This window comes from Zootermopsis nevadensis, unplaced genomic scaffold (assembly GCF_977971745.1).
Source record: "Zootermopsis nevadensis isolate Lab colony 2312 unplaced genomic scaffold, Znev_1.0 Znev_ptg000030l, whole genome shotgun sequence".
In the NCBI taxonomy this organism is placed as follows: domain Eukaryota; kingdom Metazoa; phylum Arthropoda; class Insecta; order Blattodea; family Termopsidae; genus Zootermopsis; species Zootermopsis nevadensis.
Genome location: NW_028259162.1, coordinates 5,383,710 through 5,401,800, shown reverse-complemented (window position 1 = coordinate 5,401,800; position 18,091 = coordinate 5,383,710). Strand labels below are relative to the sequence as shown.

Genomic DNA, 18,091 nt, shown 5'->3' with positions numbered 1-18,091 from the left:
AATACGGGAAGAGGCCAAGGCTCGTCGAGCCACAGACAGTAATAATAAAATAATTAACTGCTATATCATATCTAATTATTAATAATGATTTGTATTTAAAACTTTCTCATTTTTTCAGACTATTTTAGAACGAGCATTCGTCTTTCCATCCAATAACGAAATAAGAGGAATGGTAACGTACAATTACGAATCGAACACGTAGAACTGGACACGCCCGTTAAAAGAGAAGAATTTCACACATTCTTTGCAAAGAACGAATGAAAAGATCAGTAAAACGATCATTAATTCATCCAAAAACAAACTTACATTTAGTCCTTCAGGTGACAACGGCAACAAGAAATTCAGAAAGCTGTAAGCTTACCTGCAACAAAGAAAAAGACAAAATTAACATGTTATTGTGACTCATATGCATGTAATCCTTTAAGAGTATACGCACTTATCGAATAATACAAGTTATGAAATATGCACAAAAACAAGTTTTATAGAATACGCCTACTCTCTAAATAAAGGATCAGACTTAGATACTAAATAATAAGAACTGCTTTCGCTGAGAAAGAACGAGAGGAAGAGATACAACAGGATACGAAAGCAGTTGGTCTTCGGAAATAATTTACAGACCATCATCAAGTTTTGCAAAACCAGTACCGAGGCACGAGGAAAGGAACTCTAAGGGCAGCGACTGCCATAAGTGCCAGACACTAATCACACAAATTGAAAAAAAAACTTCAATTCGTTCAACAGCAGGCTGACTGAATCCGGGCTTTAAACAGGAGTGGATAAACTGCAAAAGGCCCTTTTGGGCCGTAAATCGTATGATATATCGAGACACTTTTGCAATCTTCCGTAACTCGGAACTACATATGCAGAAGAGTTATATTTGTTGTCACACTCTGGAGTGTTTTTTTTAACAAAGAGCAGGAAATCTTTCACGTTATGATTTACAGAACGAAATATAAGTTATACCATACGCCACCTTTCTTTAACATGTCTCGAGGCGTTTACTAGTAAGAACATACCATAAAGCCATGCATTTATTTCACTTTGGGTTTCAAACTGAAAAAGATTTAGCACCAACTATAAAAATAATTAAATTACAAATGTTCACCTACTTTCTTTACCAGTCCGGTAAATCAGATTTTGCACATAGTAAATTTTGGTTGAAAAAGTATAACACTCGTATCATTTGCGATGGCTGTCTCTTTTTGCAAAACGAGAGTGGTTTTGTTTATATTATCACTAGCACATGTATTATTAAATCTTAGTTTTATTGCTAACAGATGAAATGATAGCTTTCCTGTCCCACTCGTTCCACTGTTTTAGAAATTTTTATGTTTAGACATTTGCTGATAATTTTAAACTATAGGACAGACTATACTAGGATTCAAAAGAGACGACGGGTGGCTGTTCATTGGGGGTAGTAAGGATTATTAAGTCGTAAATGCAATCAGCGTGAGCCAGTTTTCGATTATCGGTTTTACGACTTTCTCTCGCGGCATTAATCCTAAATATGATTGGTTTTCGTGAAAACAAAGAAATCTGGGTGACTGTTTCGTCTTACTCGCATGTCATATTTTGCGCAAAGTACAGACGTAGCGTCGATGATGTTTGATTACTTAAAGCGAGAAGGCGGAGAATTGTGGATATAAGCACAGTATTACCAAGCCGCAAGAACTCAGTGCTGACGGATGTGGTATCGGAATTAGGACGGTGAATTTCAAACGCAAGATCTCACAACATTTCAATCCTGGAGCCGCAAACCGCCATCGTATCTCAGCCCCAGTATAGTTAGTAAGAGGTTGAAAGATGATAAGTGTAACAGAATAAAATAAAACGTTGTAATACAACTCTACATGCAGCACTGGGTTAGTGGCACTTGGCACAGTTTTCTCTGCGCTATCTTACTTGCTTTCTTATATGGGAACATCTTGCGAGTTGGTGGCAGATGAAACACGTTTCGCTGTACGAAGGTGTCAACAAAAACCTGTCCTGTTCACAAGGCACCTCGGTGATTTCGTAACATCAACTACAACAAGCTGTCACAACTGAAGACGATGTTCATCAGTTTTGCCTCTCACTTTATGCATTCCAGTTGAACAGGTGGAAAATTTCCATGGAAACACAGGTGTTTGTGGAAATATTAAAATGGATCTTAGAGAACAGAATACGAACAGACGGACTGTATCGAATTGCTTCAGGACAAGGTCCAAGAGCTGACATTCGTGAGTAAGGTAATGAAGCTTCGAGTTTAATAAAATACGTGGAACTTCTTAGCTCACTAAATAACTACCGGCATTTTACGAAATTCAAGTTGATTTCTCCAGATGGCGACTTGAGATTTGTCATTTACATAAATTTAATTTCAGTTTTTGTAATTTCTTCTTACATTTAAATATAGATATACGTGTTGGTAGTAGTTTTCGAATAATTTTCTCTTATGGAAAACCTTACCTTGCCGACAAAGGAAAGTAAAAATAATCTTAGGTATGTAAGCAGACTTAAAAACTTAAAATGAATGACGTTTATGTTTTGGCACTGTTGTTCATCTCTCATGCTAGTGTTACTGATGATGTGACGACGACGACGCTGATAATATACTTTTAACAAAGATTGAAAGGTAGCGAATGCATTTTTACTGGTTATTTGGCACAAAAAAAATTCAAGCCACGTAAAAATAATTGCAAACTTTTCACCATTTTCAAAATTCATTCTCTAAGACATTTTACGAAGCGTCTTAATTCTTTCCATTCTTTAATTTCCTCTTATTCTCATAATATCGTAACGATTTCATAGCTGATTAGAAATTGTGGTTTTGCTATTCGCAGAAATTCGCAACGTGACGAAACGCAAATTAAGCCTTCAAAATATCCGTGGTTTCATGCTTGAAAGCCCGGGTCTTGTTTACGCTCGTCAGGCGAAATACGTGAGACAAAATTCTTCCTAGGCACGATAATAAAAGAAAGTGTAAACGTTATTTATAGTCTAGCGCGTTTCATGCTCATATGCACTGCACCCGGTGGCCAAGGTTTTGCATTCCAGACAGACAGCTGAGTACTGTAACAGCATTTGGGTTGGATTCTGAGTTCCTGTAATCATTATTAGCATGTCCCTCATAGCAGGTTAAAGCTGACTTGTGAGCGACAGTAGAAAAAACTTAATTTTCTGGTAATTTTCCGGAGTTGCTACATAAGCTAAAAATTCATAATAAACTGTATGGAGCGGAGTTCGTCTTAAAAAAATTTAATAGTCGTTCAGCTATTCAAAAAACTCTCTGTCTTTTATACAACTCAGTGGTTCATTATTGTATTCGTAAGAGCCCACTATTCTGAGACAAAGGAATCCAGCTCACACCCTCCCACCAGATTTCTCCAACATCCATTTTAATAGTATCCTTGAATTTATACCCAAGAATTCCAAGTTGTCTCTTCCCTTCAGAGTTTCCTACAAAAACGTTATAAAAAATATCACAAATTTCTCATGCGTGCTATATGCACAACCAATCTCATTCTCCTTAATTAATTTTACATGCTTAAGAGCGCGAATTTCGAAGGGTAATTAGCGACGTGATTACAGTACCAGCCCGTTTGCATCGTAAACCTAAGCAGAAACTTTGTTTCATTGATCTCAGTAAATTGGTCTGTATTTCATGTGAAGTATATTATGCGCAATAAGCTTCCACAAAACATGCATATAAATGTTTCTCGCACAATCTTCCAATGTCTGGTAGCCTACAGATTAACACTTAATAACAGCCATTCTGGAGTATGAATAAAATAAACGGGTTTGTTCGGATCTAATCTAATTCCATTTCATAAGTAGGGAATTACAATGCATCTAACTTACGATTATTAGGCTCATTTAAAATCTTGCATATCGGCAGACACGCAATGCACTAGACCGGTTACAATTTTTATAACGTCATTCCAAGACGAGCTGCAACTATCCTTGTGAAGTGTTGTATACGTCGATTAACAGTATGTAATTAAGCGTGAAGATCGAGGGTTTCTGCAAAGACATCATTAAATTGCGTGCGTGAAGGAAAAAGCCTTCGCCTTCGCCTTCGCCTTCACCTTCACACAAACAGAAAAACACAAGACAAAATAGCCAAGACTTGTAAAAACTCAAATTGTTGCATACTGAACATATCCGACACAAATCACTATGAAGTTTACTGAAGTTTCAGAGGTGCTTGCTGCCTCCATCATCCCATCATCCCATCATCATAGTTGGTGATCAATCGCCGAAGTTTCGAGGACCATCTCTGTCCTCATTTTCAAGGCTGTTGGCTGTGTGGCTCGTAGCTACGAGAATAATTTATTAATTTCTGAAACGTCTGTAAAAATCTACCGGACTTTAGAGAGTAACAACCCAGGAGGCAATCATCTTCATACTCACCACCCCGTGAGAACCTGAAATAGCACATCAATATATTTCCAAAATGTATGAAGCCTCTGAATACATACACAAAGCGAACAAAACTGTGGTTTATTTAAAGCCGCTGTCAACAGCTAGAATTAAACAGCACCGAATTATAGGACGATTAATGAATAATGAACTGGACAGGATATAAAACAAAGCGGTCGTGGCCTAATTTATGGTATTATCCCTGCATACGTTTGGTAAAACTGAATAGAAGGATGAAGAACCACAGTCAGCATAACCGTAGATGAAATATGGTATTGTGGCCCTCACTATGACTTGTCTTCCAGAATAGCCATAGTGTACATGGAACTCAAATAGAACAAAGGCTTTCCCCAAAACTGATGAGCCTACAAAAATTAGGTACATGACGCAATGTAAATACATACTGTTAAGATGTACATCATTTATTGGGAAAAACGTCTCGAGAAGGAGCATGTTTAGCGAAGAACAATAATAATTAATTTCTAAGTGCAATGTAATTAGTTTTACAATACATACTACATTGACATCAAGGACAAAGAGGTTTCAAAATGACGTAACATAACCTGAAATATATATGTGTATTCTATGAAAGCAGACATTTTCACTACTGATTTCATTACAGAAACTTATATCATTTATGACTTTGAATTCCATCCAAGTTGTCTGAATTAAATAATATTGTTTTTTTTTTCAAACATAGGCGTGACGACAGAGAACTGATACATAACTTTACGGTTCAATGTAGCGCTCTTTGTGGATTTCGGGCGATCCAGTTTCGTCTGAGACCGCCTACCCTGAATGACTAAACGGGCAAAGTCGCTTCTTATTCATTCTTCTAAATTAACTCTTAATAATCATCCTAACGCTCGACGCAACGTAAACTATGTAGTTAAGTAAACGACATTATGTAAACTAAAAAACATAAGCGACACTGATTCAGACCCTTGTTAAGACTAATTATATCAAGGCGTACACAAGTGTGCTAAATTTATAATTTAAAAAGTGTTATAGACCATAAGAAAAGCTAGATATTTATGTGTTCTTTGTCAATTAGCGAAGGGCAACGAACTTGAGAATAAGAAGAAATGAGACACCACAGCCTTGTGAAGGAGGAACACTACAAGCATGCCGTGATTAGACAGGGGATGTTTTGTTCTTCAAATTTAATTATAAAGCACCACTCAGTAGGTTTCAATTTCCTCAACGTTAAGCAACATGTAAAAGGACAGACTGATTATACTGGCTTCCTGCTGTGTATTTACCTTGAATTAACTAACATTTAAAGAGTCTGAAACACTTTAGACTGATCTACTGTTCAGTGGATTTAGAAAGATAGTTGAGATATCCGAACTATTCAAATGTTGTAAATTGAATAAAAGTGGCTTAGGACATGGTCCAGTGGCGGATATTTGTAAACAAGGTAACAAACAAACAGTTCCCTTATGAGATTTCTTAACAAGATGGGAAACTGTCAACTTATCAAGATTAAGTCATGCAAACTTGATTTGCATCTGTCGAGTAAGGAATTCTATACTGACAGACTGACAAAAAAACACACACACGGGTCTACATATACGTACGATACGTAAAATCACTTAATGAATAAAAGTGGTTTGAGCCAGACAACTCAGGACCGAGGCCAAAAGGCACACTGGCGTGTAGAAGAAATCAATCATCGCCTAATTTAAGGTCCTATCCCAGAATTTGCTTGGAAGGACTGAGGAAAGCCATAAAACTCAGATCATCCGGTCTTCAGGCCGGAATTCGAACACGGACCATCCGAATAAACAGCAGGAGTTCTCGCTAGTCGGCTGCGATGTACGGTTGGAGAACTTTATTATTCATCACAACAGTGAAAACACGTAGTCTCCAAACGCATTCACGCATTCCTCACTATTTAAACACCTCAGTGACCTTCACGTTAATTTGCTTCAGATACAAATCTGTTATTACAGAAATAAAACACTACTGCGGGAAACCATACGACTGGACGCGAGATTTGATATCTTAAATTTTGTTACTTCTGACTTATCTGTGTTCGGTAAACATGGAATTCTGGATGTAGTCGGGAGTGGCTCCCTTAAACAATTATCGATTTTCAAATGGGTACACAGAAGACTTTGAAGCAAACTGTAGTTTCAACTTTATCTAAGAAATGTGCAAATACATCGGTTACCAGGAAGATATAGGGATCGATGCCTCTTGCAAGTAAGATAAAACGATTTAACTGGCTAAAACACATTATAAATATTCAGATAACTCTTGCACTTCTTCATGTTCATGTATACAGAATAACTAAACAAGAAACCAACCAAAGCAATTCCACGAACACAGCCCTTCAGAAGGTAATAGTATGCTCGGCTAGCCACAAAATCCAAAGAATCATTACCACGTTCACAAAAGCACGCAAGCGGTCGTTATTGTCAGGGAAGAATAAAATTTATTTATTTAGTGTTCTGTCTGACGACAGGTCCATATGAACAGGATCCTTCCATCCTTTTCTCGGACTGGGACCTGTACATATACGTTCTTGGCAAATGATCCAGAAGTGGTTTGCCATTGCCTTCTTCTGTGTGTGAATGGAGTAATTGTTGGGATGCCACGGAGGAAAACTCCGTTTTGTCTAGACCACGGCCTTGTCCAACACAAGTTATAAATTCGGGCACCGCCGGGAATCGAACCCGAGACCCCAGGATTACAAGGCCAGCGTTCTAACCGCTAGACCACCTCATCTTATTATTATTTACTGTTCTGTCTGACGACAGGTCCATATGAACAGGATCCTTCAATCCTTTTCTCGGACTGAGACCTGTTCATATACGTTCTTGGCAGATGATCCAGAAGTGGTTTGCCATTGCCTTCTTCTGTGTGTGAATGGATGCCACGGAGAAACCGGGGAAGCCCCCGGAGGAAAACTCCGTGTTGCCTAGATCACGGCCTTGCCCAACACAAGTTCATTTCCCATGAATAAAATACAAAAATAAAATTAAATACTGTTATGAAATCTACGTCCAGATCACAGACAGATCGAAACTTCAGGTTACATAAACACACACAGAATGTGGTTGGTTTTTTAGGACGATTCTGCTCCACAGGTTCAGACAGGTTTCGACAGGTCTTGGACTGGTTTGGACAAATCATGACAGATTTGGACACATAAAGTGAAGCTCTCGCGGCGACCGAAGTTGATGAAAGACTCTCGGGCAACAAGCCGAGTCAGGTGGATAGTCTTTCATCAGATTTAGACGCGTTCAGAAGGGTTTGGATATATCTCGTCTCTTCTTTTGACGCCTATCAAATTCCGTATGCATTTACAACGCGTGCTGCATCTGATAGTTTTGATAACAACGGAATCTAAACATCACACAATAAAGTTACACCCTCAATACTCCAGTGTGTCCATTCGAAAACAAAATTTACGTGAAATCACAAACCGTGAACAAAAAGTATTTATAAACTCCACATCTAAGTAGCAATTTTCGTGAACAGCGGGTAGAATCCATTCCGTTGCCTGGACGACAACTTATTTTTACATGTTCCTTGCTGTGCTTACGGAAGCCAACGGAACGAATCATAAATCATGTTCTAGTTTAATTATTGGATAAACAGGTAGTTACCCACACCCTGATAATTCCACGGTCAAACAAACTGTGAAATTAAATTCAGACAGCATAATGTATTAGTCACGAAATGTAAAGGGAAACCAATAATCTCCAAGCAGAGTAGAATACTTCTTGTGTAGAAGCGTGAGCGTTGTGATGGAATGCTAGGTCACAAAACATAAACAAGAGGACAAACAGCTTGGAAGAAACAGAACTTCCCTCATAAAGCAAAGTTAACAAACTCTGTGTTAATATACATCAGGATACTGCTCCAGGTCGGAGTACATCTACTTACTTCTCAAATGCGATTTTTGCAGCTTTTAATTTGCTAACGCGGGCTTAGCCGAGTCGAATTTTAACATTAAAACCGACCGTTTGGAAAACACACCTTTCTCAGAGCCTAGAGCACACATACAGAAAATAAGGAAATAAAAATCTGTTTTTAGGCATCACTTAGAGACAACTACCGAAACGTCGATTGGATTAAATATCTCGATGCACAACGTTCGATGTAATTGTGATGAGTCTAGGTCTCGTGGCGAGTATTCAGCACTATTTTTTCAATAAGTATGCCTACATTTGTTCGGATATTTGAGACGACAAGACGGAAAGAGTTCTGCGACAGTCCTCTAAGAAGCAAGTGATTATTTGTTTCTTTAGCGAAGTTTTTTTTAAATGCATCGGTCATGTAGCGTCACACGGAAGAGTCCTTGTAAACAATGAAGCGATAAGGATATGGAAGGAATCCGATTCTGAAGTGCATCGCAGAATTTTCTGAAGGGACATAGGAGATCTCACGGTCTCCGAACAGGACTTCGAACTAGAGATCTACTGAATACGGAGGACCTCTATCACTCGATCACGACGATCGAAATCTTTTCATTCAGTAGCCTTAAAATATCCATAACAAAAACCTAGGACTAATCTGAGTACTGAAGTTCCATTCGTTAAATTTGACAGATGGCAATTTGCAGTTCAGGACCCCGAATTTTGAATTCGTAGCCCACAACTGTGAACGGACTGAGGATCCATCACTGTGATTTGTTCTTTCGTTTTGAAATCTACAAACAATCTGAAAGGAAAGGGTATTTCACTCGACTATCTGTCTGTGAAACACATTCAATCAATAGTTCTGGCATGAAATATAATGAGAACAATATTAGAACGGGTGTAGGAGAAATCGGGTGTGAAAATGCGGACTGGATTCAGCTGAGTAGGATCTGAGGTTCCCATGGCTGGTTTCTGAGTTCTAGCGCCGTGTAGTATGGTAGAAATTACCAACGTTTCAGAGGTCCTCGCTGCCTCCATCATCAAGGCGATCACTCATTGCCCTGATTAATTGCTTTAGAATACTGTCCAATGGCTGACTTTCGTGAATACGGCACTGAACCTACGGGTTCCATAAACATTTCTTGATAAACTGATTATCCTTCAACACAGCAAAGGAGACCCTTCTTTTTAATGCGGAGTTATTGGCACTCAACCATATTAAGTTACTTTATAGCTGAAACACAAGACGGAAACAAATAAGGAAGTGACGAAAACTGCGGAATGGCGAGTGTGTAATAAACGAGAGAAACAGAGCAAATCCACATCACTTTCGCCTCGCTATCTCCACGCTAAGCGAAATAAATGCTTTAACGTCTTCAAGACTGACAGTGTCACGGCTTATCACGATCATTCAACGATACTTTACACCGCCATAAATGCAAACCTCACACACCCCGACATCACACATCACATGCTGCTGCTAAGTCACCGAGAAATAGGGCGATTTCGTTAACGTTTCAAAAGAAGTTGCACTAACATGTGCACTACACACACATTCTTCCATTTCGACTATTCCGCAGCGTAAAATAAAAATAACAACGACAATTTGTGATAGTCCGTGCATGTAAGGTAGAAATATATTTATCTTCAACCTCAGCATAAGATGGAAATTACAGGTCAACTGCATTCTTCGGCCACTTTACTTACCGTGAAATGGCTCAGAAAAAAAGACAGGAGGTCGGGCGATTCTCTGAGCCAGGGCGTAGCAACGAAATGTCTAGTCCCTGCCGTGTTTGCTGTCCATGGCCAAACACGTCACTGAATTAGCTGTTCCAGCTCTTGAATATGTCGGTTGGGCGTTTTTTTAAAAAAATAAGCCAACCAACATATTCCCCTTAAGATGGCAAGTCGAAACGCTGGATTAACTTTCCAACATTCGACGCGGCTCATCCCCGAAAGCCGCAGTTTTACAACGAACTCCAGCTGCGAAAACGTAAAGACAAGAATCCCAACTCTTTGGATCACGGAGTTTTTGAACGTTGTCCATTGTCTGGCACTCTAAAACCAGACGACGGACAAAACCCTAGTAATACAGATTGCAATGCACCATCGTCAGAAGATTTTAGAATGAATCCCAGCTCTTATTTAATAACAATTAATTGAATAAGAGGAAGTAAGAGTAGGATCAAACCAAGGAACCCTGATATGCGGGAACTCTAAGAATAAAATCAGCGTTCGTCTTGAAAAACTCCTCAGTAAGGAGAAACATGAAACAAACAGACAGCAAGGGCGACAGATAAAAGAGCGTTTATGTACCACCACAAAGAAAGTGACATTTTTAACGCCAAATGTACAAAGCACAAAAAACCTTAATACACAAAAATTGATTGCATCTGGAATATCCATAGCGACATTTATCGGATCCGGGTGATATTTAAAAGTGTCATTTCCAAGTAGCGGCTGGAACAGAGAGCGCCATTAACCAGTTCTGATTGCTTGATCCTAAAAGATGTTAACGAGCAAAATTCAGCTGTTGAGGACCATAAAAAGTTGCCCAGACTTGACAGCAACACGACCGCAGAAAATTTGTGCCACAGTCACTCGGAGAAATGGGACCTTAACGCACATTAATATGAGACTAGTAACATCGTAAAGCAGGGATGTCCAACATTACACCATATGTCGGCGGTGATTGGCTTAGAAATAATGTACAGAACATCTTGTAAGGAAAAAATCGGTTGGTCCTGCTTTCGCTTATGAATGCCATGGTTAACATTACGAACTCTCGCTGTCAGTAAGATACTGTCTTAGAGGTAAATGATAAAATTCATGATTCCATTGTTTTCATTGGTATGTTTACCTAAACATGGGATTAAAAACTTTTATTTTCTGTTCTGTGAAGAAACTGGCAACACAGGCTTGCATAAGTAGTAACACGAGTCCCAAAGAATTTTTGTTGGGCACAAATTTCGTACCGTGACTCACCGGTGACCCTCATTCTATAATGACAAAAATAAATCAGAAATCTTTATTGCATCTCACAAACCTCATACACCTTTCCTGTAGCAGCTGTGGTGTTACAAATGAATTCTTTCACTCCATCAATACTGAGCCTCCAACAAACGATATAATCCGGTGACCCTCACCGGAGTCAAAGCGCTAAGAGCATGTTGACGGCAATCCTTCATCTCCAATTTCCTACTGAGGTCTTGCTTGGTCGTACAGGAACGTAACCCTAGCGGTTGACGACCGACTGCTGCATAATGAAATAGTTTTGGCATACAATGAGTGAAGCCAAACGTGATTTATTCTGCTGGCAAATGAGGTTATTATTTACACAGGCGAGTACCAGGTCATACTCGACCATATGTGGCTGAACAAAACGGTGAGGCACGCGAAGGATTGTGTGGCATCTAAATGCCTGGAAACACGACAGTACACAACTCGAACGTGAGAGTAGTCACATGCAGCTCCATGCCAGATCTCAGAGAGACAGCTGGCCAATTATTTTCCTCGTTGGTCGCAGGTGTATATAGAAGTGACAGACAGCTGGAGATCCTCGTAAGAAAATTTCAAGTTAACAAAAAGTTCCGGGTATAACTTGTAATGTTTGGGCCTCTTCGTATTAATGATCGAAATGTAGAATTCATTTTAAAATCGTCCAAAATGTATCCAGCAATCAAAATTAAAACGGGCTAAATAATCGATAATCTAGGTACCCAGTGATACCTGACTAACCATCAAACCACTGTCAGCTTCTTCTTCTTTTTTATTTGTAGTGTTCTGTCTGCCGACAGGTCCATATGAACAGGATCCTTCCATCCTTTTCTCGGATTGGGACCTGTTCATATACGTTCTTGGCAGATGATCCAGAAGTGGTTTGCCATTGCCTTCTTCTGTGTGTAAATGGAGTAATTGTTGGGTTGCCACGGAGAAACCGGGGAAGCCCCCGGAGGAAAACTCCGTGTTGCCTAGACCACGGCCTTGCCCAACACAAGTTATAAATTCGGGCACCGCCGGGAATCGAACCCGAGACCCCAGCAAAAAAACTAAGGAATACGTAATCAATAAATAGCTCCTTAACTGACTATAACTGCTAGCTGGTTTTAATACCACCACAAGAAGAAGTCCGCCAATTCATCAGATCCCGAGTAATTACAGTTCATATTAACCTAATTGAGCCTCGGTCTTCGAAGCGACCGTTTTTTAATAGATAAAAAGTAAAAGCCGTTTTAAATTCATAACATCGGCTGAGCCACTGAAATCATGTACTAAATTTAATCCAAGCAAACTGAAACAATATACCATACATGCAGCGACGATAAATGAAGTTTATTAAAAAAGTACAACGAAACACAAAGATAAAATATCGGGTTATACCGAACTGCACGACGAATTGTTCAGGGTACATGAAACTGTACTGGCAAGTCCCTGGACATCTCACTCATTCTGTATCCAGAGTGAGCTGTTCTTGAAAAGCTTAGCAGCTAGGCTTTTATGACACCCGGATTTCGTAAACAGACGGCAGTTTGTCGTCTAGCCGCTGCTTTTGAAATCAGCCCGTGTCATCTGGACGTCTTGAACAGAGCCCACACTTCATTGGACAAGCATTTAACCTTTGCAGCTCTGAAAATTACTGTAGCACTACCCAATGAGTCATTTCTTTCTGTAGGCCTACGTCGAGGCAGCCATTTGTGCAGTAAGGGGATTTGCAACCTTCACCGACAATAGATTCGCAAATAGCATTAATGATGATGATGATAATAATAACAATAATAATTTAACAACCTATAATTATTCAGCTGGTCAATAAATCCCATATTTTTGCGGAACGCCACTAGTGTTTACAACATTTATTCCATGCCAGCTGAATCCAGTCGACACCGTCATTTATTTCTGTATTTTAAGACTTATTTTTCTCTCAAGCTGTCTCCCCCCACACGTGTTCGTAATTAAAATTTTGTAGTCACATATATCATTATCATCTGGTGTGATACATCCATAACAGCAATCTCATGAATCATCAGTCCATCCCCATAACAATATTAATTATCAAATTATGTAATTAGTGTATTTAAAACACTAAATTATACCACCTGTCTCGGGCTTCAAATTATTCAAATTCAAATTGTTAGTAGTTGTAGTATTAGTAAAGTATTACTGTTGAACGAACCTTGAAGAAACAGTGTTTGTGGATGTGAATTAGTTTCTTCTCACTCAAGAGTAGGGACGAATTGTGGACTCTTATGGTCTGGTTCCACAAAAGACAGGGAATTAGTCAAGCTGAGCAACTATTAGCTTCTTGAGAAGGTCTGTGTGCCATGGGATTTGTTATTAGGCCTATAGGCCTATTTCTGAACATAAGGTCGGGGCGGTTCAGTGTCCCTGGACTTTTATCAAACCAACCTTATCAAACGCTGGTGAAGTCTGGTCTGCACAAATCTTGACAAGTGTAAAAACTGAGGCGACATATAACACGGGTCGGATCATCTTGGAAGAGAGCTACATACATAAATGTTTCAATTTCACTGTCTGTAAGTATGTATCAAAAAACCCACTGAATTCAGTTTCCTACGCAGATTTCAAATTAGTGTGACTAATAGCGTTCGAAGAACAAACCTTTGAATTTTCCAGATAAGGAATTTCGTGTACAGAAAGGCCCGAAAGTTGCAGGCACCACTTCCTATTCCAATCTTCCTAGCAATTAACTGGTATAAAGTCTAATCAAGTGCGCTGATAATTCGTTTCATGATTATTTTCATCTTGCATCTTTATAGTAACAGATTCATACGCCAACTATTAGCTTTATCAGGAGTAAATTTGTAATTTCAACATATGTCCATAAATTTGAACGGGGTATATAAAACTCTGTCATTTTATGTACGGAGTTTTACCAAATTACACTACCAAGTAAGTACAACGTCGTTGTAAATAAAGCAATTACCTAATGATAAGAACTTTCAATAAATTAATAAATTTCAATATACAACTTATTTCAGACCAGTATCAGTTTACGAAGCAACACACGGACTCATCTTCCGTAACACCCGTCAATTACAATTCGGTGGGCAAAAAACAATTCACAGGTCTGAGGTCCTCGCGGCGAGAGAAATGTCGACGTTGGTCTTCTGGGTACAAGGTTTCGGAGAAACACACTGTCTCCATCTTCAGGGATAAAATGGAGGCAATATATTCCACCGAAACGTCGGTTAAGTACCTACACGTCCTCTTGGGAGTTACTAACCAAAAGACCATCGACAACCTCGTCTGCAAATCATCTTAAATGTGCAGAAACATCTTTCTTCTGATACGTCTGAAATGTCCACAGCTTCCAAAGAAGTGCCTTAAAATTTACTACGGTAACTAAATAATGGAGTAAATTCATCATAGTCGCTCTAGTGTCGCCGCCTTTTATAGAATGTAAGGGCGATCACGTTTGTTTTTGTGTTCTAACTCCATGTTTCGACTTCAGTGACTCTTGCAGCAGACAGCGAACTAAACAAACAAACATAATTTGTGAGTACGCCGATCTTGCCGTCGTAACTCCACGGGGATCATATTGCGTTTGCCTAACTGTCCGACCGGATGTTCGCCCAATTTCTGATGGCTGGCACAGAGCGTTGTCTGTTCCTTCTCTCAGGAACCAGAACAAATAAACAGCACCCCTTCTAGTACCAGCCAGAATGTGCTGGAATATGGCACTCCCAGCTCTCAGTAAGAAAAGAGTCTGTATTAAACACATCCATAGTAAATGGTTTCTGCAGCACGTCTAAACCTGACCAGAAATGAGATTTATGAGATAATATTCTCACTCATTATTATATTATTCATAATTCATTTTAAGTTCAATGTTTGAACCCTGAACCGGACAAGTTACGTTCCTCCATCTACAAGGCTACGTGACGTCAGAACCCAGAAGACAGAACAGAAATGTCACAATACATCTACTTGTAACAAACAAAAAACCATCTGCATAAATAATAAAACGCATAATTCAATTAGCAGAGTGCACCTTCTAACAGAATAGCTCGTTGAAATCTACTGGACACGATATCTATCAATATTTCCAGAGAAAGTTACTTCTTACTCTGTAAATTAAATAAAATTCTGAGAATTAAGTAACACAGGCTTTAGTCCAGGAGTTTTCAACCTGCGGCTCGCTTATATTTCTTTTAACACTGTATCATCTTGTGTCATGAAGAAATTTGCCAAAGTTAATACCTGTGTTCAAGCGAACAGTTAATGAAATATATCAAATCAACAAGTCTATTAAGAAAAATCATTAATATGTGAACATCTCTGCCTAGCATTTTAAATGAAATGTCATTAAGTTTAAATAAACTGTGCTCATTTATAACCGGGTAGTCCAGACGTCGGTAAGAAATGGCGAGTGCGGCCCAGGCCACGAAAGGTTAAGGACTCCTGATGTAGTCGAAAGGACACAGTTTAAAGCTTTGTTGTAATAAATGACGATTTGACTCAAGAATCTATCCGTTCACCTTTAACCTATGCAACCTCAGAAACCAAGGTAGCCTGGAGATTCAACACCCAGTCACTTCAGCGGATGTAATTATTAACGTACAGTCCCACGTAATTTTTGTTAAGTTTTAATCCAAAATGGAATGTGTTGTTCAGCAAAACACAATATCGAATTTCATTAAAATCCGATTAGCAGTTCTCGAGTAGTTTCATGTGTACAGACGGACGAAACGACACTTCGCAGAGATACAAACGCGCCCAAAAATTCTCCCCCCCCCCCCCCCCCCGCAAAAATCATTCTGCTGTATGTTGAGCAATTACATGCATGTCAAAAAGTCCCATTCAGAATTTTCAATTTGAGATCTGTGTAACACAAACGTACAAAGATTGACACACATCCTGCAAATTAAGGACACGCTGACGGATCACTGCCACTTCGGGACTACTTCCACTCTCTATTGTCCCATTACCTACAGTTTAGATTTTACACTTCCAAACAGAAGCCTGTCAGAACTCGACCTGGTAAAATCTGGTTTCTGTTTCTCTGGCATACTTAACTTATAAGCAAGGTTCACGATGTGCATGTAAGCATGACTCACACAAAACTTGTGGACGGAGTTATAATCTCACACCACAACCACACTGAACTCATCTACCTGCAATGGTCCGTAAATTATTGTCATATAATCAAAAGGCGAATATTTATTTCGTGTTACACTTTCAACTTTTAAAAACAACATTTCAAAATTTCCTATATATTAACCATTTTATTGCCAACTGGGGTCCGCAGTGGCCGCGCGGTCGCTGGGACCGTGGGTTCGAATCCCACTCAAGCCATGGATGTTTGTTGTGCTGTCCTGTGTACAGGTAGAGGCCTTGCGACGGGCCGATCCCTCGTCCAAGGAGTCCTACCGAATGTCTACAGATCAAGCCAACGAAAAGTTGGGACCCGCAGTGCTCAGGCACTTGAAGAACGGGTCGTTCCCAGTATCCCAGTATTGCCAATTTCGTCAAAGAATGTTAAAAATCCCGTTCCTGCCCACAAAAAAAAAGAAATCAAATCACGGTGGCATTTCAGGTTCTCACGGCGGGCTTGACACGTAGTCTGTTAGATAATAAGCCACATTTTAGAGGAGCCTGCCGCGACTTATCGCCCTGATGAAGGGGGCAGTAAAGTCCTCTTAAGCGTCGGTTAATTTCTGACGGCGAAACATCACACAAGACAGCTAGCTATCTTCACGCCGCTGCACAAGTTTATGCACTGAGAATCATTTACTGAACGTTGCAACAGGTGGAACACAGTTATCACTACACTATAAATGATAGCAAGTATAACTTTCAGAATCCTACACAATAAACTGAAAGGCCTCTTTCAGACACAAGGCTTAAGAAAAAAAATATGTTAAAGATGATCTATTGGTGAGACCATTTATCAGTTACGAGACCTGGTGTAACTGAACGTGTAATCGAATCGGCGGTACTTACACCACTGACCGAAGAATAATGACAGAGGAAACGGAAAATGACATTAGTGTGGTTTATTTTCCACAACTCTCAAGTGATATGTATGCCTGGCTACGAACTCATGGCATCTTTAACAACGGCCTGTCCACAAGATAAAATTCTAGGTTACCACGGGCGGAACTGCAAACAATTCCACTGAACAAGCGAGGGGCATTTCATCGAACCAGCCACGAGGGTAATTAAAAAGGCCATGTGTACACTAACTGCTAGGTTACACAGCGCAGATGAGGATTCGCTGTAGCGATTTATTGCATGCTACTTTTGGTTCGTGTTAGGAAGTATGTGATTTTAATTACAATCCGAACCGGCAATACTGACTGAGATTTTTGGTGTCTTACCCAGTTTCTAGTGAATTCCAATATCGTCACGACAAAGCACCCTCTCCCCATTCCATACTGCAAGATTTTGTCCCCCGACACTCCGTATCAAATTCGACTCAAAATCAGAACTTATTTTATCTTCCATCCCTTTTTGACGAGATAAAAGAGACTGTCACTGGCGTCATTTTGAAATAAAATCTATCCTAAAGTCAATCCTAAAGCCAATACTTTGGTCTCTGTAAATCGCTTTTTGTTTCTTTCTTAATTTAATTACACTTTCTAGGTTATATGGCATCGAATGGGAAGACGGACGAATTACGAAGTGGGAAGGATGTGAAAGTTTGCGTTCGTGACGCGAAATGACAGTCTTCTGGGATGTTGCGCAGTGTAATGTAGTAGAAACTCACTGACGTTTCAGAGGTGCTTACCTCCTCCATCATAACGACGATGACTCATCGCCCTGAAACTTCGGCGAAGTCCTACCCACCCCCAAAA

At 39.6% G+C, this 18,091-nt stretch overlaps 1 protein-coding gene across 3 annotated transcripts in view; it reads right to left on the bottom strand.

The window, feature by feature from the left end:
- RapGAP1 (Rap GTPase activating protein 1) overlaps window positions 1-18,091 on the bottom strand; it is a 165,124-nt gene that overhangs the window by 104,021 nt on the left and 43,012 nt on the right. The window contains exon 1 of one of the 3 annotated variants that reach the window (XM_087358491.1): window positions 307-324. The exons of the other annotated variants lie outside the window; for them this stretch is intronic. Within the exon in view, the coding sequence (XP_087214617.1) occupies window positions 307-308 (2 nt within the window). The 5' untranslated portion in view covers window positions 309-324. Of the gene's footprint in view, window positions 1-306; window positions 325-18,091 lie in introns of those variants that run through there. 3 annotated transcript variants of the gene reach the window in all.